We start from the raw sequence: 24,277 nt of genomic DNA, 5'->3' as shown, positions 1-24,277 counted from the left end.
ACTTCTGTGAGAGGTGCTGATTGGTCGTCAACTCCCCTCTAACCCCAGAAGAGGTTGTATATAGTAGTAGTGGCTGCATGTGATGCTGATAGAGCCGACCAGAGCTATAAATTGTAAAATAGAGTGTAACATAGAAATCACACTTATCTAATATAAAATGAACTTGTGCTGGCTTACATATGGAATATTCAATGTAATTAAACTGAGGTAAATTTAAATTTGCTTATATGTATTGCATACATATTTTAAAGAGAGTATGTAAGACACTTAGGGCTGGGAAGATTCTTATGGCCCTGATCCTCCAATAACATCTCCATGGGTGGATCCTGGGGCCCGTGCAATTCCATTTGTTGTTGTTGTGGTGGGGTAGGTCTGTGCAAGGGTCTTCTGTAAAGATCCAGTTATGAATGGGATCTAAGACTATACGAATTGTTCATTCCCTCTGGGGCACCTGGCATTGGCCACTGCTGGAAGACAGGATACTGGGTCAGGTGGACCTTTCGTCTGACCCAATATGGCAGTTCTAATTATCTACACCTCTAGCGAGGCACAATTTTAGAACACAATGTGATTGACAGTAATGTTGCACAGGATTATTACTGTATAGTGCCTTTGGGGGAGAAAGTTGCTATGTAAATATTTTAAAATATGTGTAATTTGAAACCTCATGCTTTAGGGATTAAGCCGATCTCTGTTAGATCAGGATGAGACCTAACATGAGGGACAGATTATCCCACTTTTGCCTAGAGCGGGAATGTTTCATCTTCCTCTGAAGCATCTGGTACTGGCCACTGTCAGACAACATGCTGGACTAGAGGATCATAGATTCATAGACTATCAGGGTTGGAAGGGACCTCGGGTCACCTAGTTCAACCCCCTGCTCAAAGTAGCAGTTTGGGTATGATCCTGTCTAGTGATACCTGTGTTCCTAACTCTAATTTAAGATGTCACCTGGGATGAAAATCTGATTTATTTGTACTCTATTTACGGTATTTCTATGGTACATATCAGGCTGGTATTGAAGCACCATGTACTGCTATCACTTTTCTACTCTCTAGTCAGAGACTGGCTGCTGTGTGTTGTTAATTTATTCCTAGCTGTACAAAAAAGGGCCCGACGTTGTGCTGTTACACTGGTGGAAATGCTGAATAACTCGATCCACTTCCATGGAGTAGCCCCGGCTTTACACTGGCATGTCTGAGATCAGCGTTTACCCCCAAGGGCTTTGTGGGTGCGAGCAAATTCAAGAGGCAAGGTGGGTGAGGAAATACTTTTTATTGGTCCGGCTTCTGCGAAGGAGGAGGCGGTCTGTAGCGACACAGGGCTCTTCTCCAGGAACTCCAGACTCTGTGCTGCGCGCCGGGGCAGTGGAGACCCAGCCGGAGTGGGGTGGGGTGGGATGGGATGGGATGCTGCAGGAGGGAAGGCACCAAGGCATGAAGGGTTAAGCAGACTCCCTGCCCCCTAAATGCAGCCAACTATATGGTGCAAAGAGGGTCAGTGGCCCCAGTTCCGCTCCCAAGGTCCATGCCCCCCTGTCCCTATTGAACTCAATGGCACAACGTGCTCCCTATTGACTCCAGTGGGAGCGGGAAGGGAAGGGACCGGACGCCTCACTCCCATCTCCCCCACCTTTTCTTGGCGCAGGCGCAGTGGCGTGAGGAAAACGAGTCATTCTAGCTGGGCGCGTGCGCAGTGAGGCCGGGAGGCTGCCGGCCCAGGGCGTTGGGAGCAAGCGCTCCCCTCTCCCTTCCCTTCCCTCCCCCCCCTCAGGCCGGGAGTGCGCCTGCGCCGGGCTTGGCGGCGGTGTGAGAGGGAGCGGGGAGAGCGGAGCCGCCACAGAGCGCGAGAGAGCGCGAGGGGGAGGGGGCGCCGCGCTGCCGCCGCCGCTGAGGGGAGCCAGGAGGGGAGCCGCAGCCCGCCGGCCCGCAGCAGGGGCCCCGAGGGATGGTGTCCGCCGCCGCGAGGGGAGGCAGCTCCTGGCACTAGGGCACAGGCCGGGGCGCGGGGGGGCCGGCGCGGCGCAGCATGGTCCGGGAAACCAGGCACCTCTGGGTGGGCAACTTACCGGAGAACGTGCGCGAGGAGAAGATCATCGAGCACTTCAAGCGGTGAGTGAACGGGGGGGGCAGGTGGGGCCCCTCATCTGGGGGGGGAGCGCAAAGGGGTTTCTCCGCCAGGGTCTGTGCGCGCTGCGCCCCCAGTGTATGAGCTGGGGGGGGATCTGCGTGTGGCTCCCCCCCTTCCTGGGCACGGAGCTGTTACGGGAGGGGGCACGGTCTGTGCATGCCCCCCGCTGCCCCAGAATAGCCCAGGAGCTTGGAGAAAACAGGATCTTCTATGGCTTCCCCTCACCCAGCATGGAGCCAGCGGCGAAGGGATGGGAAAATCTGTCTCAGGGTATCATAGCAACTCCTGCGGATACTCACCCCCATGGACTGTGTGTGGAAATCGCTCTGATCCCAGGCGAGAAGGTTTGTGTGTGTGTGTGTGGGGGGTTGTGGGTGTCAGAGGAGAACCAAAATATCTGTACGCGTCCCTGCACCGCGGTGAAGATCTTTGTGGTCTCCTGTACGATAAAATCCTGGAGGTTTATAATGCGGAAGGAGCTTCATGGAGAAATATTGGAGCCTCGCTGAGCCAAGGACTAGCAGGAGCAGAAACATCCAAGGATGGAAAAGCCAGATGAAAAGAGGGACTTCGGTATTTTCTACGTGGATGGGATATTTTGTGAGGTACAATTATGTTGGAAACAATTTTTACCCTCAGAGGCTGCTCATCTTCCTTCTTGGTGCCATGGTTTTAAAAATCCTTTCTCAGTGTTTAAATGAAGAGGGTTTTTGTTTTACATTTTTTTTTTCTTCTTCATATCAACCCATTCCATTACTGAAGGTAGCTGGATACCTTGCACTCAGGTGTGAGCAAGTGACTGTAACCCCCTTGCATCTTTGGTTAGATGCTTTATAATGAAATTTAACTAAGAGGTTTGTAAAGTGAATGATGGGAACTTAAGTGCTTGGAAATACAAAGGTGAAACTGAAGATCACAGAAATGCTTGAAGAAGCCAACTCCCAGTGGATCCTTTCACTAAGAAACAGTGTTCTGGAATTTATAATACTGGAATGTGGACTGGTATTGTTTTAGAGAGACAAGGTGGGTGAGGTAATACCTTTTATTGGACCAACTTCTGTTGGCGAAAGGGTCAAGCTTACACAGAGCTCTTCAGAGCTGGTATTGTTTTTTACGTTTATAAATTCCATATTCTCTCGCTATATATATTCTATAACCCCAATCACATAGGCCATAATGGAACAGTAGTTTGCATGCTTTTGTATTTTTCCTCACCTCTTCATATTTTTCTCTTAAAATATGAAAGCTTAGAAAAAGGTTTGTGTTCATCTGTCTGGTCTTAGTGGTATTTAACCAAATAGTTTGTTTTATCTGTTTTGAGGGATTACATTTAGTGGGTGGAAGATTAAAGAGTGCTTTTTGGAAGTGTCATTATAAGGTTAACAAACTGCACTAGAACCTTGTTAAAAGAGTAATAAGGAAAAAAGAAATAAGTTCTAGATGTGCATTATAAATAGCCTGGATTGGGTCTATTCTCACACTCCTAAAGGGTTCTTAAACTTCTGTTTAATCTGCCTTACTACTGCTTAGTGTAGGAATATTACAGAGCGTCCTTAATAGTGAGTCACCATGGGAAAAATAGACTTGGTTACTAACACATGGGGAGCTTCGACAGGGAAATGGAAAAAGGAGCAGGAGAGCTGCCCTATGGCTTTTTTTAATGGAAGATTATTTTCGTGGTTGCTTGATCTTCGATATTAAATCTTCATCTTGGAAGCGTGCATGTCTGCATGTAAAGCAGGGTTTGTGAATAGTAAGCTCATTCATAACCACTTAAACTAGGCATAGTGTGTGTGCGCGTGCGCCCATTTGTGATCAGTCCCCCATTATTTTAAACTAGGACGTGAATAAAGCAAGAGATTGTGATTTGAATCAGGAATTAGGCAGAGTTATTTAGTAAGAATTGTTAGCTGGGCTTTCCCCACTTGCTACCCTTGAAATCCTTGTATATGAAATATTGAATTTATACGAGAATGAGCAGATTTAATGCATGTTGCTGGAGAGGATATATGTAAAATGATTTGTGTTAGTATTTTGCTCTCAGTCATCTTCCCTGTAAGAGATGTCTGTCTTGTCATTGCACTGTTTTCAGTGGATGGGAAATTCACATGCACAAATGTGCAAACACGTGCATTGCAGCATTTGCTGATCAGTGACATGCTGCTAGCCTTGGCAACTCTGTCTGTCCAAGAGAGCATTTTCTTGCTTTTTGGTGTGTCCCTTTTATAGTGCAGAGGCAGGGAAAGGGAAGGAGGAAACATTCAAAGAGAGATTTCTTTTCAAGTGGTGGATGGTGCAGCGGTCTGGCTTGTGTGAATGACTTTCTAAAATGGCGGCTAGGACTCAGTTTATGTGGGAAAGAGCAGAGCAGATCTCCTGCTGCACAGAAGGAGGTGGTGAAACTGCAAAAGGAGGCAGCAGCAGGAGCTGCGTAGCAAGAGGCTTCGCTAGGCTCCCTGATCATAACTGCATTTAGTTGCAAGACTTACTTTTATTTTCCTTTGCACACCTTAGACTGTCAAGAAATGAGTAGAGTTCATGGTGTGTGTGTGTATACAAAGATGTGATCTATAAAGGAGTCCCTTCGCGTCTTTTTAGGCACCAACTAGATGGTTTGGTAGAGGCTCATTCCTGATATATTCATACTTACATAGTGTTCGCATTTGGATTGTATGAAGAGTATAAATTGTGTGATAGGACGGGTCACAAAATGAATTGGAAATGGTTTAAAACTAGATAGGAGCATGATAGTTACTCAGAGCAGGGAGGAAATTCAGCCATACAGATCTGTTAACATTGCATGAAACTAAAGAAAACAACACCTCTGTGCCTTTGGAACCCTGATCATTAATTACGTTGATAATATTAATCAGAAGTTCATATTCCTATCATTAAGGCTTATACACAGAACATTTACTTTGATCTTCATGGTAGAGTGAGTCTGTATTAACCATAATTTTAGTTATGTAGGTGATCAGGGAATAAACAAACACATGGGTTACTCTAGAATGTATATTCTAAAACTTAGTTCCAAGCATGATTGAATTTAAATAGCAAAGATGAGGAGTACTCAAATAAAATTGAAAATTTGGCATTCTGATATTTTTCCTTTTTTTCATGACATTTTTAAAGCAGGAAAAAGTTGCCATGGTACTATTGCTTAGAGATCGATCAGGAAAATGGCAGGATCTGAATTAATTACTTTTTTTGTTTTTATCTTTCTGAATTTTGATCATTCGTTTTGGAAGGAAATGCACATAGCTTAGGCAAAGCCTTTCATTTCTGCACAACTTGAGTCGTCTTTACAATTTAGATTTTTAGCTGGTTCTTAAAAACAAAAATCCCACTTCCAAACCATGCATTTATATATGTGTGTACACACACCCTCCAAATCAGTAATAGGGGTATGAAAATCTAAACATTTGGCCACTGATATAGGTATTAGTTTAATATTTTTATTTAATACCGTACATTGGTTTGAGCTGTTTTTAGCTCTCTAAATTACTAAATATTTTGTTGCTTAAAATATCTGTTGAATGAAGTTTCAGTTAGCAGCGGGATCATCAAGGGTACTGTATGTGCACAATAGAGCAAGCCTTTCTTTGTATGTTGGTTAGCTGAGTGGGGGAAGGGACAAGTTACCCAATAATTGTATTGCAGTCTTGTTTTATTGTGGCAGGAGCTTAGCTTTGCTGGACATATACATATGAAAGGCAGCTGCCTGAGCTTGGATATGTAATGTATAAGGTTGGCTTCTTGGAAAGATAGGCTCTTTAGTTTGGAGCTCTTTTCAGATTTAGCTGATCTTGGCTAAATCAAGTTCCCACCCATCCCCCAGTCCGAGAACAGGAAAGAATATGCAAAGAAGCTGACAGAGCAGTATTACAAAGTTGTAGTTACAGAAGCAGAAAAGAGAATTTGTCAAAAATATATCACTATAATAAATATTAGATACAGCCAAGGAATAGCCAGTGTCAGTTATATATGTAATTTCAGTGTACCAGTATTTATACTAGTTTTTTCCAGTTGAAATATATTGTCATTTTCATATATAAGCATATGTGTAAATTAAATCTTTTTTGCAATTACAATCTCACGCTAAATATTTTCAGTACTGTACTGTAACTGAAATGGCTAGTTTTAAGAAGACACAGTAAGTGTTCTGAGTGGGAGAGACTTTCATTTTTATTAATTGTAACTTAGGGAAATTTTGCTCACTTTGGTTTGCAGTCTCTTTCTTCATATTTTGGGAGAGGTTTAACTAGACATAAATATAAATGCTTTGCAGCAGCAGTTTCTTCCAATATTTTATCAGTACTACTCTTTTAAAATTCAGTTTTCTTTTGCATAAATTGAAGCAATATTCTTTGGTAAATACTTGTCTTAAATTGGAGGAGAATAGTGGAGTTGTAAAGAATTGTAAAAGCAGCAAAGAATCCTGTGGCACCTTATAGACTAACAGACGTTTTGGAGCATGAGCTTTCGTGGGTGAATACCCACTTCTTCAGATGCATGTGGTGGAAATTTCCAGGGGCAGGTATATATATTGCTGCTTTTACAGATCCAGACTAACACGGCTACCCCTCTGATACTTGTCAAGAATTGTGACTGATGGTGACTTCTGTGCACAGAATGTCTGTAAAATCTTTTTTTCAAAGCATATTTCTATCTTGCTGTTTTGAACAGGTTGCTGATAAATTACCATTTGCGAATTTAAAAATATTTGGGCCAGCTTATGTGTGCACACACTGTATTTGTGTATTTTTCATATAGGCTTCAAAATATACAATTACTGACTGATTACATTTCATTTTCCATTGTATCTCGGATCTTTTCTTTAAACTCTTTCAAGGCTTTCAACTAGCACAGGAAATCAGGGAAGCTTGTTCTTAAAATAGTATATTTCATGTTATGATCTCTGATGCTGGAATTCAGTCTTCATTAAAACAGAATATTTAGCTGTGAGTGAAGGTGTTTCTTCATTGCAATAATTAAAATGAACCCAGATTATTGCACTCTTGAATGGTAGAAAAAAATCATTCACCATTACTGAAACAGATGCCCAGCAGCTTGCAGAACAAGGAGACTAAATATAGTAACATTTGTCCATAGCACAAATGCCACTCTTCCATGCTTTCTCCCTGTTTTTTCCCTTTGGTTATGCAAAGACCTGTTGCTTTGCCTCAACTGTTTGCATTTTAAATGGAAAAGACCAATGAAACTCTTTAAATCATTAGGGGTCATGTTATTTTGATATGCACACTTCTTTATTGTGTGGGAAATATTAGCCTGTGCAATAGGAAGATGTTCTCCGAGCCAATATTGTGAGTTTAAAGAAACACAAATACTATTTATATTGTAGTTCTTAAAGTTACAGCTCAAAAAAGGCCTAATGCAAATATTTTACATAACTGTTAATGTTGTTCCAAGCACGTTTTAGAAACCTTGTGTTCTTTGGCTTCAGGTTGTCTTCACTTCATGTGGAGGGCAAGATGGAAACAGAATCTATTATTTAACAATTCATGTCCTTTGAAATATGGTTACACTTTGAAGAGTCATTCTGTAAAAGGGGCATTGTGGAGATTCCATGTTTGTTTTCATTTACTTCCATATCTCATTTTGTTCAGTTTACCAAAAAAAAAATAAAATAAAATTTTCTAATGGCAAATAGTTCAAACTCATTCTAGCGTTGTAACATAGAGTCAAGTTGTGTGCTTTATGGCTTATGAGTTGCCACTGATAAATAAAGATTATATAGTTGAAGTTGGTCAACAATTCTGTGAATGGTGTAAGGGGCAGAATAGAATCCAGTGTGGTCTCCAATGGCTGTATTGGCTCTGTACTGCTAACCAGAGCAAACTTTACTTTGTCAGAATGCCAAGCAGATATGATCTGGAATGTGTACAGGGATCAGAACTGTTGAGTAAGAAACTACCATTATTTTTAATGCAGATGCTTTTCTGAACATAATATTGGCAGTCTTTGCTATTGATTTAAATGAGAACAGGATTGGGCCAATAATAATAGCAGTAGTAATAGTTTTCCTAGTAAAATTCTCCAACCATGAAACCAAAGTACTATGTTCTCAGGTCTGCAAAACAAGTTTTGTTACTTATAATTAGCAGTGGTACTCTGGTACATCAGTTCAAATGTAAACATAAAGATGACCTCACTAAATCAACTATATCTTCAAAATAAAACTAAACATTCCTTTCCAGGCTTAATATTTCGGGATTTTATTTTATTTTTTTTAATAAAAGAGGGTCATAGTGAATTCTGATTATGTTCTCTTATTTTGAATGAAATAACATAGAATTTTGTGGCTTGTTTTTAACTTCAAACAAGTAAAAGTGCTTTCATATTTCATTAACAATCCCCACATCAGCAGTGAAACTTGTGAGTGTTTTATGGCTATATTTCTTTGTTGAAAGCAGCCATTAAGCACATTTTAAAGTAAGTGCTGAAGCATATTTTAAAGGTGGTCTTTCTTGGGGTGCAGGGAGGGAGCAATAAAGCTAAAGATAGGATGTATTTTATTACAGTAGTGCCTGGAGTCTCTGGTCAATATCAGGGCCCACTTTTGTTGAGCACTGTACATATGCATAGTAAGACAGTCCCAAATACAAAGAATTTAAAATATAGATAGAGAAGATGGAGAAAAAGGTGTGAGAGAGGAAATAGTATTCCCATTTTTCAGGTGAGGAGCTGAGAGATTAAATGACTTCTCAAGATCACTCAGGAAATCTCTGAGTTGAGTTGAACCCAGCTCTCGTGAGTCTCTGTCCAATGCCTTAAACCACAAGACCTACTTTTTCTCAAATAGCCTTAGCAATGGGAAAAGCCTATGTCATCAGAATTTGTGGCTTAGAGGTGTGAATAAACAACCCCCCAAGCGACATAAGTCACACTGATGTAAGTGGTGGTATGGATAGCGCTTTGTCAGTGGGAGAGCTTCTCCCGCCGATATAGCTGCTTCTACCAGTCACATAGGTGATTTTATTATGCCGAGGAAAGAGTTGTCTCCCATTGGCATGAAGCATCTTTGCCAGATGTTCTGCTGCAGTGTGTATGCCTTAAGTGTTGAATGAAGCCTCATTTGACTATATCTATGAGGCAGTCAGTGTTACTGGTGCCAGTGGAGTTTCTCCTGTTTCTTTATCATTTTGACTTAATCTCCTAAACTACTTCTGCTGTGCATTTGTTCCTAACTAAGCTTGATCCCCTGAAGGCCATGAGCACTGATTTCTAAATATCCTTTTAGGATTCTGTGATGGAGTTGCTAGGCATATTGTCAAGTGGTTCTGTCTGCAACCACCGACCTCTTCCCGAAGACTTAGTCATTTCAGGGATGTTCTTCAATAGCTTATAATCTGTGAATTTTCCAGCTGCTTCAAAGTTGCCCCCGCTTCAAAAATAGTGAAAAGCACTGGTTTAGATCATATTTAACTGCTAAATTTTGGTTCCGTTGGGATAATTGTTGGACTCTGATTCCGTTTGGATCCTTTCTTAAATATTCATTATCATGCTGATTTGTGTTTTATGGAAATGATTTCATCATAATTTTGAGTGTCTTGGGAGATGCACCGATATTAAATCCATTCTTCAACTTAAGATAGTGGAATATTATTTACTTGAAAGTTTTAATGTTGCAGTGCAAACAGAATCCTGATGCCATGTAATTTTACATGCAATGTAAACTCATGTAAAGCTCTTTGGGCATGTGACCCTGTCATCCTAAGGTGAATTCATATGTGGGCCTTGGCTCCACTAAGGGGGAAAAAAGTGTGTTCTTACCTTGTCCACTAACAAGTAATAAACACAAGGGAAAATCCTAGTGAAAGCAAAGTAGTTTGCAGTGTTTACTTCAAGCTGCTAACACATGTGGCAGCTACAAACATTTGTGTGTATGATTTTTACCGTGGATTAGTTAACACATGTTGGCTAACACAAGGTGAGAATGCACCTTGCTTTTTATTGAAGATGCACTGTAGAAATAGTGTTTTCTTACCATGTGTTAGTGAACGCATTCAGTTTGAAGTGAACACTAAAGGAGCAGTAACCAACAGTTACATGGATGATCTTAACATGCAGGAAGGGGGAAAATCTAAGTCAAACATAAGATTTTAGTAACCTAGAACTACATTAAATATCTTAGAGAAACAGGCATGTATTTCTCTCAGTGATAACGGATTACTCCAGATTCTTTACTATATAATCTTACATTTTTGGATTGCGTTGAGGTGGTCAGTGACTTCCTGCACCACCACTGATTCTACCAGCAAAAGAAAGAATATAACCAAGAAGAGTGCTAGGTTGTCAGTAATATAGTATAAGGTAACCCGTCTACTTAAACCACGTCAGAGAGCATGTAAAGAGAGTTGGTCCATGAGTGCACATGGAAATTTCTTTTAATATTGAAAACTCAACTAACATCTGATAGAGTACTGTGGTGAGCATAATTTATGCTTGAGGAGTAGGGTATATGCCAGGAGACCTAGGGACTTTCAGCATTACAGGAGGCCATATTCCATTTCCAAGAAACCTGTCTGTATCCTAGCCATCTAGATATCAGTGTGCTCCCTATGAACGTGCAACTGTTGTCTCTAAGAAATAGAGAAGATATGTGAGATAATTTATTTTGTTGGGCCAACATTTGTTGGTGAGAGAGACAAGCTTTTGCACTTACACCGACCTTTTTTTCAGGTTTGGAAAACTTACTCAATGACCCAGATACAAGTGTCACAGTGTCATACAAGCTGGAACAGATTATTTAGCATAAATGGCATCCATCAAGGGTTGAGATGATTATATATCCATGTAGCTGTAGCACCTTCATGTTTTCCCAGCAACCCAGAACTGGCTTAATTAAATCCACTTCCAAAGTAGAAATAAACAATTTAAAAAGATTATTTCCTGGTGAATCCTTGAGGAAGTGGGGAAATGTCAGAACAAAGTTGTACAGATATTTCTGTCTCTTCTCTACTATCTTTCAACACTGTAGTGAAGAGCAGATTGCTTCATTCAAGGAGGAGGAGTTTGGAACTGAGACTTTCAGAAGCTGCCTTGTGACGCTGGTGTTTTGTTGGTTGAGTTTTGTTTTTGCTACCCAGTGCCAACTAGCAAAATCTGTCTTATTGGTTATTTAGTGCATTCTTCATTGGAGGGAGATTAATTGTGAGCTTTCATGGTGTTCTCAGATGACAATTGAAGAAAAAGGAAAATATTTAAACAGTGAAATAAGGAATAAATTAGAAAATATAATTATTTAATCACTATAATCTGATTTGTTTAGCCACCTCTTCAGCATGCCAGTTTAAAACTCTTGGGAAATGTGATGCTGAAGCTGAGAAATCAAATATTGTACAACTGGTTAATGGCTTACATTCACAAGATCTTTGTGTTGTACTGTTGGTCGTTGTAAATGGTTAGCTTTAGACAAAGGTCACTATTTTGTAAACTGGACTAACAAATAGCTTGCTTGTCATCTTTAAAACCTAATGATCATACTGCGATAATAGTGGGACTACAAAAGTGTTTCACCTCCCTGTTTGTTTGAAGTATACTCAATCTTCTGTGGGTGGTTATCAATAACATTGGGCTCCCCTAGTCTGACCAAAACTTCATTAATGCTGTTTTACAGTGATATCTTAGCGGTAGTGCTACTTTACTTGATGTGCTAATAGTGTCACAGCTTCAATATTTTGATGGTTTTTATTCAATCTACTGTACTCTATAATTGCAGCACATGTTATATAAAATCTTGGAATGAAGGAATAAAAATGTAAACTTTTAAAGAGAGACTTCTCCATGTAACAAATCAAAACATAGTTGTCCTTAAAAACACAACACAACATTAAAGTCTTACTCATAGACTTCAAGGTCAGAAAGGACCATCATGATCATCTAGTCTGACCTGCACATTGCAGGCCATAGAACCTCACCCACCCATTCCTGTAATAGACGAATAACGTCTGGCTGAGTTACTTAAGTCCTCAAATCATGGTTTAAAGACCTTAAATTACAGAGAATCCACCATTTACTAGTTTAAATCTGCAAGTGACCTCCAGGATTTCTGCCAATCTGACCTGGAGGAAAATTCCTTCCCAACCCCAAATATGGCGAACAGTTAGACCCTGAGCATGTGGGCAAGACCCAACAGCCAGACATCTGGGAAAGAATTCTGTAGTGTCCCATCACCGACCATTGTAGATATTTGCTTCTTTTTAAAGAATAAACTCTCATGTACCAAAGTAAAAGGACAACTAGAAACTAACCTGGTAACTGAATACAATCGTTATTATGAAGACAGTGTGTATGAACTAATCTGAAACATATTTCATAAAACAGAACTCTTGGAAATGTGCATTGTTGTGTAAAATCATATTGTTGGCTTCTGCTATACTTTTCTCAGACTCCTACATTACCAAGGACCCAACTCTTCAGTGTCAACCGGAAGGTAGGTTGTGACCTGGCTCAAGCCGGGGAAGCTAACGATCCAACCAGTGGACCAGATTTGGTGTTGAATCCTGGTCATGTGCCAACTGAGGCATCTTGTGCATACATTGAGTGGGGAATCATGTGCTTGAATTGGAAAAGTGTTTCTTTATTCTCTTAAAAACTAGCTACAAAAACTCACAATGTAGGCAACATGGCATTTGACTTTCACATAATCCAAGAGCCTTCATCAACTATATTAGCCATATAAACCAGGAGTCGGCAACCTTTCAGAAGTGGTGTGCCGAGTCTTCATTTATTCACTCTAATTTAAGGTTTCGCGTGCCAGTAATGCATTTTAACATTTTTAGAAGGTCTCTTTCTATAAATCTATAATATATATAACTAAACTATTGTTGTATGTAAAGTAAATAAGGTTTTTAAAATGTTTAAGAAGCTTCATTTAAAATTAAATTAAAATGCAGAGCTCCCTGGACTGGTGGCCAGGACCTGGGCAGTGTGAGTGCCACTGCAGATCAGCTTGCGTGCTGCCTTCGGCACACGTGCCATAGGTTGCCTACCCCAATATAAACTTTTGTGTTAAAGGCAAAGGAAACTATGCTTTTGTTTGCATTTTTTTTTTTTAAAAAAGGAACAGTATAACAGTGTATATATAACAGTATAACAACTTTGAAAAATATTTTAATTTTGTAAACTAATGCTAAAACTTTCTTGGTCTCATTTTTGATGTGATGTACTAAATGTGAGCCTAGTCACAAAGCATGAACTTCTAAATCTTATTGGCGCAATATTGGAACTGCTCAGCATAAACCATTTCAAAGCCAGAAGAGTGGCAGAACTGTTTTGGCAGAATAATAATTGATCTCCAACATCATCTACTACACCAAATGGGTTTACTTACCTATATCCATAGCTGGAGACTGTACCAAATTGGTTGTAGGGACCTCATGTCCGTGAGTTTGGGAGGATGATGGTAGACATATTAAAAAAATAAATATATGGAGATATACCTGTGTCCTAGAACTGGAAGGGACCCCAAAGGGTCAGCGAGTCCAGCCCCCTGCCTTCACTAGCAGGACCAGGTACTGATTTTGCCCTACATCCCGAAGTGGCCCCCTCAAGGATTGAACTCACAACCCTGGGTTTAGCAGGCCCGTACTCAAACCACTGAGCTATCCCCTCCCCCATACATAATTTGGAGTCAGATCTGGATGCCAGGTGGGTTTTCATCATTTAGTATTATGCGTATCAAATAAATTCTCCTTTCTGAAATGGATCCTCCTTTAGCTTCTTCAAAAAGCACCAGTGATTTCAAATTTATAATTTAATTTAGCATATGTTGGTTTTGGAGTGGTTTGAATTTGAGTGAGAGATCCATTCCCTCTAGATAGGTAAAAATATGTAGCTTCCAATCAAACATGATTGAGCTAATATTAATGTCTCCACCGCAGGGTGGATAAAAAGAATTTAGGAAAAATAACTATATTTGAATCAACATAGTATTTTAATTGTTATTCTTTCTGACTGTTCTATAGTTGTAAATGACAAACCATGGATGTTTTCTACTTGATTATAGTTTGTAGAATTTCAGATTTTACATAATTTTTTCTAAGAAGTTTCAGATTTAAACTGCTCATCCATGCTACAAAAGACATGTAAAAGTCTTCATTTATCTTCTTACTGTGAGACCAGCACCAACTCAAACAAAATTGATAGGCAACTAGCCTGTATTGTATTGGCAAACTACCTTCTGATTGAATATTCATAAGTCAGTATAGCCTGGTTAAAGTATTTCAGCTTTCCTCCTCTTCCACTTAGGTTTGCAGTTTGCAGTCCATGGGACTTGTGCTTTTAAGTTCCTTGGGTTGTTTTGAAAATCCTACTTAAATAGGCTCATAATCACATATTTAGGTGGAATTTCCAAAACTACCTAGCACACAGTGGCTGTGAACTGAGAAATAACTCTTTAAGTTTCAGGGTGATAGGGGAAGTTTTCCTCTTTGCATTGAAAATTTTGAAATTTCAGGAGAAGATGAACTTCCAGAATTCGTGACTACGCCTGCAAGTCCTGTGAATCATTGCACCTCTTCCTACTTAAGAAATGGCACAGAGGCTCCCAAACTATCTTGGTTACAAGGCAGTTGGTTGATATCTTTGTAAAGTGGTCTTTATAGGAAAAGTTAACAGGAATGGATAGCCTCTCAACACCAATGAGCAATTTCTGGGAAGAAACTATTTTAGTAGGTCCATGTGAAATATTCCCTGTAGCTAGGACCCTACCAAGTCCAGTGTCCATTTTGGTCAGTTTCATGGCCGTAGGATTTTAAAAATAGTAAATTTCATGATTTCAGCTATTTAAATCTGAAATTTCACTGTGTTGTAATTGTAGAGGTCCTGACCCAAAAAGGAGTTGTGAGGTGGTCTCAAGGTTATTGTAGGAGGCGTTGCAGTACTGCTACCCTTACTACTTCACTGCTGCTGGTGGCAGCACTGCCTTTAGAGCTGAGCAGCTGGAGAGTGGCTGCTGCTGGCTGGGAGCCCAGTTTTGAAAGCAGAGCTGCCACCATCAGCAGCGCAGAAGTAAGGATGGCATGGTATGTGGCACCTTACGGACTAACAGACGTATTGGAGGATGAGCTTTCGTGGGTGAATACCCACTTCGTCGAATGCATTATTTAAGATTATTACTTAACTATATTGAGCCAAGTTCCGCTCTTGGAGGCGTGTACAACTTTGATTAGTGTTTCATATGTGTATAATGGAGGTCAGTGAGTACAGAGGCCCATCCCTGTTTGCCCAGTTGCATATTCTTGCTGCCTTGGTTTCTTCCATCAGAGCAAATTGCTTTTATGTATGGCATAGGAAGATGGGGGGGAGGGATAGCTCAGTGGTTTGAGCATTGGCCTGCTAAACCCAGGGTTGAGAGTTCAATCCTTAACAGGCCATTTAGGGATCTGGGGCAAAAAAAAAAAAGTTGGGGATTGGTCCTGCTTTGAGCAGGAGGTTGGATTAGATGATCTCCTAAATTCCCTTCCAACCTTAATATTCTATGTCCTGGCTCTTAAAGAACTATGTTCCTTTTCCCCACACCACCATGTAAAAACATTACATCAAACAGTGTAAAAACATTTGCTGTTCTACCCATACACTTGATCATTTTACTTCCCTTATGTATAATCATATTTCTAAAAGCTTTCCACCCCATCAAAAAGATGACTTTGTAACAGAAGTAAAACTAAAATCTTTCATGTGCTGACTTTGCAGTGTTCCTAATACATCTCCTGAAATATGTTAAATGAGAATTGTAGAGCAAAAATGAAAACAAAGTTCAGCAAAGATTTACTGTGTAGGGTGTCAAAAGTATTTAGCACGTCATTCTTGGATAACCCAGATACAAAAAGTGCCATTGACTGTCTATGTTGTGTTTTTATCATCTTCCATCAGTGCACCTCTGCTGATGGTGTGCTAGTGTGGACAGCGGACAGGTGTTTCCACTGACATGATGGTAAAAACACATGTGCCCTGACTCCTTAGTATGCCTACTGTTGATAGCCAAAGTTGAGAGATTTCCCACAGAAAACAACCCCCAAACAACCAATCATTGATAGCCGTGGTGTCAATAAGCTTACAGAATGATACATTCTGAAACAGTTCATGCTGAAAATGAAAACCGAAGAAATGGATGACTTGCCCATCTGGCCTGATACAAGACTTTGCTAAATTCCTCCTCTGGCTCTATGCAACCTTTATATGCCCCATGAGCACTTTGGGAAGAGTGCATATGGCTAATTAGCTGGGCTAAGATAAAAGTGGGGAAGCTATATTAAAAATTCAGTTTTGTCACATAAATCACCTTAATGGTTTTCATAAACTGATTCTTTAATGGTTGCTACTGTTGAAGTTGAGGGCTCCCTGAAGCATCATGCTTGCTGGGAGAAGTACTACTAGTGAGAACACCCTCAAGAACTGCTGTTTTTTGCTAAGGGCTGGCAGGGTGGATTCATTTAAATCAGGGAGATTTAAATCACCAAATTGAAAGCCTTGATTTAAATAATTTTTTAAATTAACTTTTCCATTTGTACTTAATTCCTAAAGAAAAATACATTCTCATTGGTTGAGGTGAGCATTAAAACATGTTGATTTACAACTAAGAGCCTTCACTTTATATTTGGTACATCTTTTTACTACCTAGGAAGGTACACTATAAGTATATATTCAAGCAATTATATAGTTTAATATTTTCAGATTCTATAAATTTTTCATTTTTAGTATGTTAGAAAATGGTGGTGAATATATTGCTTATTTACTGGATTAACTTTTTGCTCATGATTTGTGTCAAGCTGCATTAGGATGGTAACTGGAATTTATATGTTTTGTATGTTTAATATTTTTATTGAACCAGAGTAAGCCCTTAATACAGTACATGAGCTATTGTGCGAATTGGTAAAGCTTGACCTCAAAAGTTGGATGTTTTTTCCCTGATTCTTTCTTTATATAGAAAAGTAGCCTTTAACTCAAGTTTTTTTGATAGAGGCTCATGGACTTATGGATTTATTTTTTTTGTTTAAATGTTTTAAGAGTTTATAATTTTAGACCTTATTTTTTGTATTAAATTCAGATTTCATTTTAAGCAAGTTTATTTGTAAAACAAGTTTATTATAACTTAACAAAATAAACATCAATTTAAATAAGTTTTTCTTTATTTAAATAATCATTAATATTTATCCACCCTGGGGGCTGGAAGCTCAATAAAAGTCTCTGTAAACAAATTTTGGAGAAGCAGAGCTGGAAGAATATTGCTATCCAGAAGCACTGCTACTGGAAAACAATAGGAGTGGGATAATTAAAGGACTTCTCTGAATCATTGCCTTCATACTGTCTGTTCCCATAGTAAACACAGGATGCTAGTGTTCCCATGATGTCAGTGGCTTTAATTCTTGCATGGTGTGCTGATGAAGCTAATATAGAATTTCTCAAACTTTTGCATAGTGTGAACTGGATCTAAAGAGAACTCTCCCATTCATAATCATGCAGACCACCTCCCTTCTCACTCACAATTGCTTTAACATCCCTATGGCAACTATAGCTGCTTACAGGGAAAAGTAATAGTAGAAAAGCATTTGATATATATTTTGGCTGTCTTTAATGTGATGTACCATCTTGGAAACATGGAAAGCCAGCACCATGAGACCAGTCTGCTCTACAGAACCAGACAGCAAGTACTCCACAAATTATTGGTGGACTCTTACCTTTACTTTACTCCCAAGTTTCTCTTTACAAAGTGTTGGTCCAGAAATCAGCTCCACTTTGGACTTGGTGTTGAGAAAGATACAGTATTTGGATCAGTGGTATAAACTGGCCTTGCGAGTTGCTTGCCTCTTAACATCTATGTTTATTTTACAAGAATGTCTTAATATCATTTCAATCCTGCAGTGTTTTGTTAAATTTCAAAAGAAAATAAAAACTTGTACAGTAGATCAAATCAAGGATATCAAAGGGTATCATTTGATAATTGTAGTAAGCAGAAATGGTTACATTAAAGATATTTTCAACATTTCCAAAGTAGTCAGATTAATCTTGAAGGGACAGCAGCATGAATGAGGTTAGCAGTCTGCTACAAGTAGTCATTAAATCAGGCTATTTTTGGTATTTCTGCGATGCCAAGAACCAATATAGAACCTGATCCAAAGGTCATTGAATTCAATGGAAAGTCACCTATTGACTTCAGTGGACTTTGGATCAGACCTGTAGTAATTAAAATTCGGATAGAGATGTTTATAGTAGATACTGCTCTTGGCTTCTTTTAAGTTCAGCTACTTGGTGGGTTCAGCAGCCCTATGTAAGTTTCTATATTTGTAAATCAGCGTTTGAGATCTAATTTGTTAAATTATAACAGTCTCTGAGGTTGTTTTGAGTGGCAGTGCAGTAATGATTAGCAGCTGAGTTCATCAGGTTACCTTTCTTTGAACGTTTGTTTAAACTTGGCTTGAAATGTACTTTTTAGTGGATGTAGTGAATTCAGTTTTGTATCTCTGATAATGTAGACAGAATTGAATTATTAAAATTTATATATTTACAAGCTTGGGAACGTAGTTCTGATTAACTTGTTGGTTTTTTCCCCTTATGAATGAAAATACCATGGAAATATTTTTCACTGCATGTCTCAATTTGAAGTAAAGCAGAAAATGAATTTTAGGCCTCATGTTTAAAATGGAAAATTTTGGATTTCCATTTGTTTGAAACCAGATAAGCATATTTCATTCAATTTCCAAAATATCTGATGGAGTGTACTGTAGCTATTCACCAGTTATTAACACTGAAGGAGTTGCACAGCTAAAACCAGCCACCTTAATTTGGGGTTCTCTGAAAATTAAAAAGTTGGCAATTGTGTGGTGCAAAGAAATGTTAAAATATCCTGTTGGTCTAATGAAAGTGCCAATTAAAGTTTTATGCAGGCTTTAACTGTAAAACTCAGCAGTCAGTCCTTTTGTATTTAATAACCTGCACTTTGTATTCCTAACATCAATTTTCAGGTTGGTTAGGGTAAGATTAACAATTATGAATATGCACTGCAACATTAATTTGGAGACCAAGGAAAAGCTGATTCTAGCAGGAAAAGAATTCTTAACCTCTTCCTTCTCCTTTTACGTAATTTGAGATGTCCCAGTGTAAAAATGCAGAGGTATTTTGTTGGGCTGTTTTTTCTACCAGGCTAATGGAAACTGCATAACGGCACTTATCTTTATATAGTGTTGTCTGTAGAGCTCTGCACAATACTTTGCGTATAGAGGCTTAATAGGGAAGGAGCTCTAGAAAGAGGTTCAACTCTTAAACCTAGAAGAACCAGTGGGACAGACTTACGGCTTATGTGGGCCAAGGCTTTGGGCAACCTCCAGTGGTCAGAGAACCTTCAAGAGAAGTGACAGAGAAAACTACTTACATTTTCCCATTTTTCTTTTGGTTTAACCTGGTTGTTTAGTGTTGTAGTCCAATGAATTCCCTCTGATCATTTAGACTCTTTGTACAATGAATTCCCACGTACACAGTAGTATATCTCTGATAAAGACTTCCTTTGTGAATGGACAAGGACACAATTAAAAAAATAATCTACAGTATGTATCTTGTTCGTTTGACATGTATAGTACTTGATGTACTTCAATGCAAAACTCAACCTTAATTATTAGATTGCAACTAGAAACTTCATAGCATAGTATGGTGAGTAATTTGATAGAGTAATGAGGGCTTAATAATAGGAGATCTTACTACAGCATGAGTTATTAAATCCTTACTAAGAAGGAGAGCGCGTGTGCCATTTTTCTCGTGAATTATGGAGTTTGTAAATTAGGGCATTTATAGTTGAAGCTTTTTATTTTTTCTGCCTGTTTTGAATTTTACACCAATAACCTGATTAGCCTGCAAAGTACGGGGGACCAAGGTTATATTTTTGTTGACTATTTGCCACCCAGGCTACTCTGTCTTAAAGGCAAACTTTTTTGTTTGGGCCCTGGGAAACACAAACTAAACTTGATGCATTTATTTTCATGCCATCTTTCATCTCAAAGTATCCTTAAGTGTTACGCAGTCTATGTGTATCTATTATTACTTCAGACGCTCCCCGAATTACACAAGCATTCTGTTCTGGGACGCCTTGCGTAACTTGAATTTTGCATAAGTTGGAAATGTATACCCGACCATTATGTGGAGGAAAAAAACCCAACTATTTCCATAAGTGCGGGTTTGCGTAACCCGGGGCGTGTCTATATATAAATTGCTTCCACGCCACTGAAATGCAGCCACTTCTGGGGTGGAAAGGAAGTACACTCAATTTTTTAAATATTTTTATATGATCTTGCTTCTCCCTACCCTGAAAATCTTGTAAAACCATTTAAAAAACTTTTCCACCTTATTTTTTTAAAGTCACCTTGATTATTTTAGAGTTCGTTTTCTTCTGTTTGCTGCTTTTTGTATCTGTATTTGTAAAGGGTTTTTTTTCAGGTTCAGTGTTTTCTGGTATTTCTACTAGTGCCTCTTTCAAGCTTCTGTTTGTTTCAGATTTGCTTCAGTTCTTTTTCTGTATCTATTTATAAGCTCTCTTGTCTCTTTTCTTTTCTATCAGTGCATTACCAAACATTTTGTCAGATTTCAAGGGGAGCACTGGACTTAGCAGAGTGGAATTCACAAGATTTGTATTTCTGATGCTGCTCTGGTCTCAGGGTGATAATAAATGTGTGCAGCGTTTTGTAAGTTTCGTACCACTTTTGGCATAATGTAACTGTTGATGCAGAAAATAATTACAAATGGAAAAATATGTTGAGATATGTAGGACAAGTAAATGCATGCAGTGATTAATACAGATGAAGATAAAAATATACACAGGCATCAGGTCAGACATGTTATTACTTTTTATTCTGTCGTGTATTTTTATTTCATATTTATATTATAATGCCCAAAGGCCCAAATCAAGGTCAGGGCCATATAGTGCTAGACCCTAGACAGACACAAGTCACATCTACACTGACATTCTCTTTTCTCCCCCCCGATCTCAGTGCCCATATTGACTTGGGCTAGCACTATGGGGTAAAAATAGCAGTGTAGACATTCCTGTTGGAGTTGGAGCCCAGGCTTGGAAATTTGGTGAGTGGGGAGGTTCTCCAAATCTGGGCTTCAGACCCACCTGGAATGTCTACACTGCTATTTTTAGACCCTTAATGAGTCCAAGTCAATTGACCCATGCTCTGAGACTTGCTGCAGTATTATTATTTTTTACATTGTTACACATACCCTAAGTCCCTTCATCTTGTAGTCACATGGCCTCTGTCTTCAGCAGTGGGTGTTGAAAACCTTTACTGATTGTGTTGACAAGACAGTTTTTTGTACCATTCATGTAATGGTGCAGAAGATGGTTTTGTCCCATCTATATTGTTAGACTTTTAAACCATAGTTAAATCTTTTAAACACTATTTCCTTTGGATTTGTTAGTGACAGCTGTTGTCGAAGTGATTCCTGAATATGTACTATGTTATAGACTAGGCTAGGGTGTGCAGTGATTCAACTGGAAATTCTGTTATTCCTCTGGCATATAAGAAGCATTACATTGACCAGCACTAGTTCCTTATTGTCCTGCTAGGCAGAAAATGTCACAAAGGATTTAGGAGTATAAAACTGATGTGTCCTGAATAGCGGAATACTCTAGAACTCAAGTGAATAGAAGCTCTGCTAGGCTAGCTAAAAAACCCTGTAGGAATGATTATAGAAGCCTGTGTTACAGTTTAGTATGTGTATATTTTCCATTGCTGTGCCTTTAGCCAGTAAAGTTTTGTTTAATATGACAGAGAGAGCACAGATTTAGAATAGTCTCTGGCATCTAATTTTTGGACTAGTTTAAAGTTATAAAATGAGTCAGGCAGATCTAGTCATCTGGATAATGATTATATCAGTTCATGTTATTTTATTATAAAAAATATCAGCAGGAAAAGAAGAATATGATTGGCCAACAAAGCTTCAGACTCTGTGAGCACTCTAACAAGTCAGGATCTGTGTCCTTCAGTTACATAATCATAATTAAAAGAGGGAGAGTTTGGCCATTGCACAGGTAGAACAGCTGCACTTCTCAGGAGGCTGAAGGTATTTGGCTTTTTGCTTTGTACCTGACAAATGAATTTCAGGTGTGCAGGTGTCCTGCTGTAATATCGCATCTTATGATGTGTCACTATCAGTATCTACTGTTGCAGAAACAAACGGAAATGATAAATTAGCTTTTTGTTTGCTGTTGTCTTGTTACTGTAAATAGGATTTTATTATGCTAACTGATAATGAGATTGAAGCAAAAATGTAAAGAGGCTTTTCTGCACTTGGGATTGAAATAACACAATTTTGCAGTGTTGAAAATATCGGCATGGGGGCTGGAGGACTTGCTGGGAGCTCCTCTTGAGATTACACCAATTAAAGGGACAAGGGGAGACAAGACATTTTATTTTATTTCTATATGTATAATTCAAGAAAAAATTTGGATTGTCAGTAAAAACCGATTCTTTGCCTCCTGTTTCTTAAAGCAGAATTTGCCTGAAATAAAGGTAATAAGATTTGAGATCCTAACTAATTTATATGAGTAAAACCAAATTTAAAATATTTGTTTAAAAAGTCTTTTACCATCCAACTCCTTTACAATAGCCCTGTGTTTAAAAAAAAATATTTACTTAAGGAATAGCTGAAACTGTTCAAAAGAGTGAATAGTTGTAATAAATATCTAATTTGTGGTGAATCCAAGTGGCAAATTGTTGCAGTCAAAAACATCAGCCATGCAAAGGTACCCTTATGACCCAGCAATAGCTATAGCCTTTAGCTTTTTAATTCCTTGGTACTGATTTACTTAAAGTTGTTCAGGGAGAGATGACTTTGACAAACTGCTGCCTTGTCTGTTCTATCTCCTCCCCCAGTCAGCAGGGCTTTGTCTCAGTGACACGTTGGTCCTAGGGAGGAGGAGAGAAGCTGGCTTTGGATTGGTGGAGGGAAGTGTTTCCCAGACTGTCCATTGTTTGCCTGTATGTGAGGGAGAGATGCGGGGGGGAGGGGAGAATGGGGTTGAGGGTCGGACGTGCACCGCACAGCAGCCATACCGAGAGCCCAGAAAGGTTTCAGTTGCTTGATTATAGAGATGCCTGCTCTACAATGAAAAAACAGAGTTTAAATAATTAATTCCTTTTCCATGTTTGAAAAGATGGATCAGTGTAAGTGTAGCTTAGTCGGATTGAACAATAGTGATCTAGCAATTTAAAAAGGAAAAAAAGGCATCACACTTGTTTACAGCCCTTTGTTGCAATCCTGCACTGACAGTGAGGGGCACTCAGTGACCTAATAGGTCTCTTCCATCTCTATATTTTATAACTCTGGTTTGCTTCTCCAGACAGAGAAAGATATGACCTCTGCATTCTTCTTTCCAGAATAATCAGTAAACAATAATAGTTCCTGCTGCGAGTCACTGAAATGCTGCATTGTATAGCGAGATTAATAACTGCTTGTCTGCACATTGGAAGGTAATGATTAATCAGCATGAGGTAGACATAGGAAGAGGCAGTAAAAAGCCTTGTTTTCTTTAGGGTTGGTAGAGTTAGAGCACAGCAAACGATCTTCTTTGTTTTCTGTTCTGACTGCCAGTGATTGTGAAACACGCTTCTTGGAAAGGGCTGACGCATAGATATAAATACATGACCTAAAGGTTTCAGAGGAGCCCCTCTGCCAACGTTACCGAAGGTCGTGATGGCTTTTGTTGTCCTCTTGTCCCCTCTTCCCAGCCTTCCGATTGTGGACAAAGGTTGCAGCACTCAAAGTCCTTGTTTCCTCTGCAGCTGCTCCTTGCAGTGTATCTCCCGCCATCTTGCATTAACTTGCGATCACAGTATTGAAATGTATCCTTAGTACTGCTTCTCTTCCCCCGGCGCTCTAGAAAGTCTCATTTTCTTGTAATGTATTGTTTTGCTGCAGTAACCTGTCTTGTGAAGCAGCATTGCAGATCTCCCCTCCTCTCCCTTTAGGATCAAATAGCATGGAGCAATGCGGTTCCCCTTCTATCAGCAACTGCAAAGACAGGAGCAGCTCGGAGAGCAGCCAATGGGTGGGGCTGGGTCGGATCACTAGACAAATTAATCCTCACGATGGGGTGCTATAGGATGTGTGTGTAATCAAAGGGCACAGA

The 24,277-nt window shown here is 39.2% G+C and overlaps 1 protein-coding gene across 1 annotated transcript in view; it reads left to right on the top strand.

Annotated features, from left to right (window-relative positions):
- The first annotated feature begins 1,857 nt into the window (after positions 1–1,857).
- The window catches only part of SPEN (spen family transcriptional repressor), a 93,156-nt gene continuing 70,736 nt past the window's right edge, over positions 1,858–24,277 (top strand). The window contains exon 1 of the mRNA XM_050931298.1: positions 1,858–2,111. Coding sequence (XP_050787255.1) covers positions 2,029–2,111 — 83 coding nt within the window. The 5' untranslated portion in view covers positions 1,858–2,028. The remainder of the gene's footprint in view (positions 2,112–24,277) is intronic.

This window comes from Gopherus flavomarginatus, chromosome 21, assembly GCF_025201925.1.
Source record: "Gopherus flavomarginatus isolate rGopFla2 chromosome 21, rGopFla2.mat.asm, whole genome shotgun sequence".
Taxonomy (NCBI): Eukaryota; Metazoa; Chordata; order Testudines; family Testudinidae; genus Gopherus; species Gopherus flavomarginatus.
The sequence above is the reverse complement of the archived record's forward strand: the minus strand, read 5'-3'. Positions and strand labels throughout refer to the sequence as shown.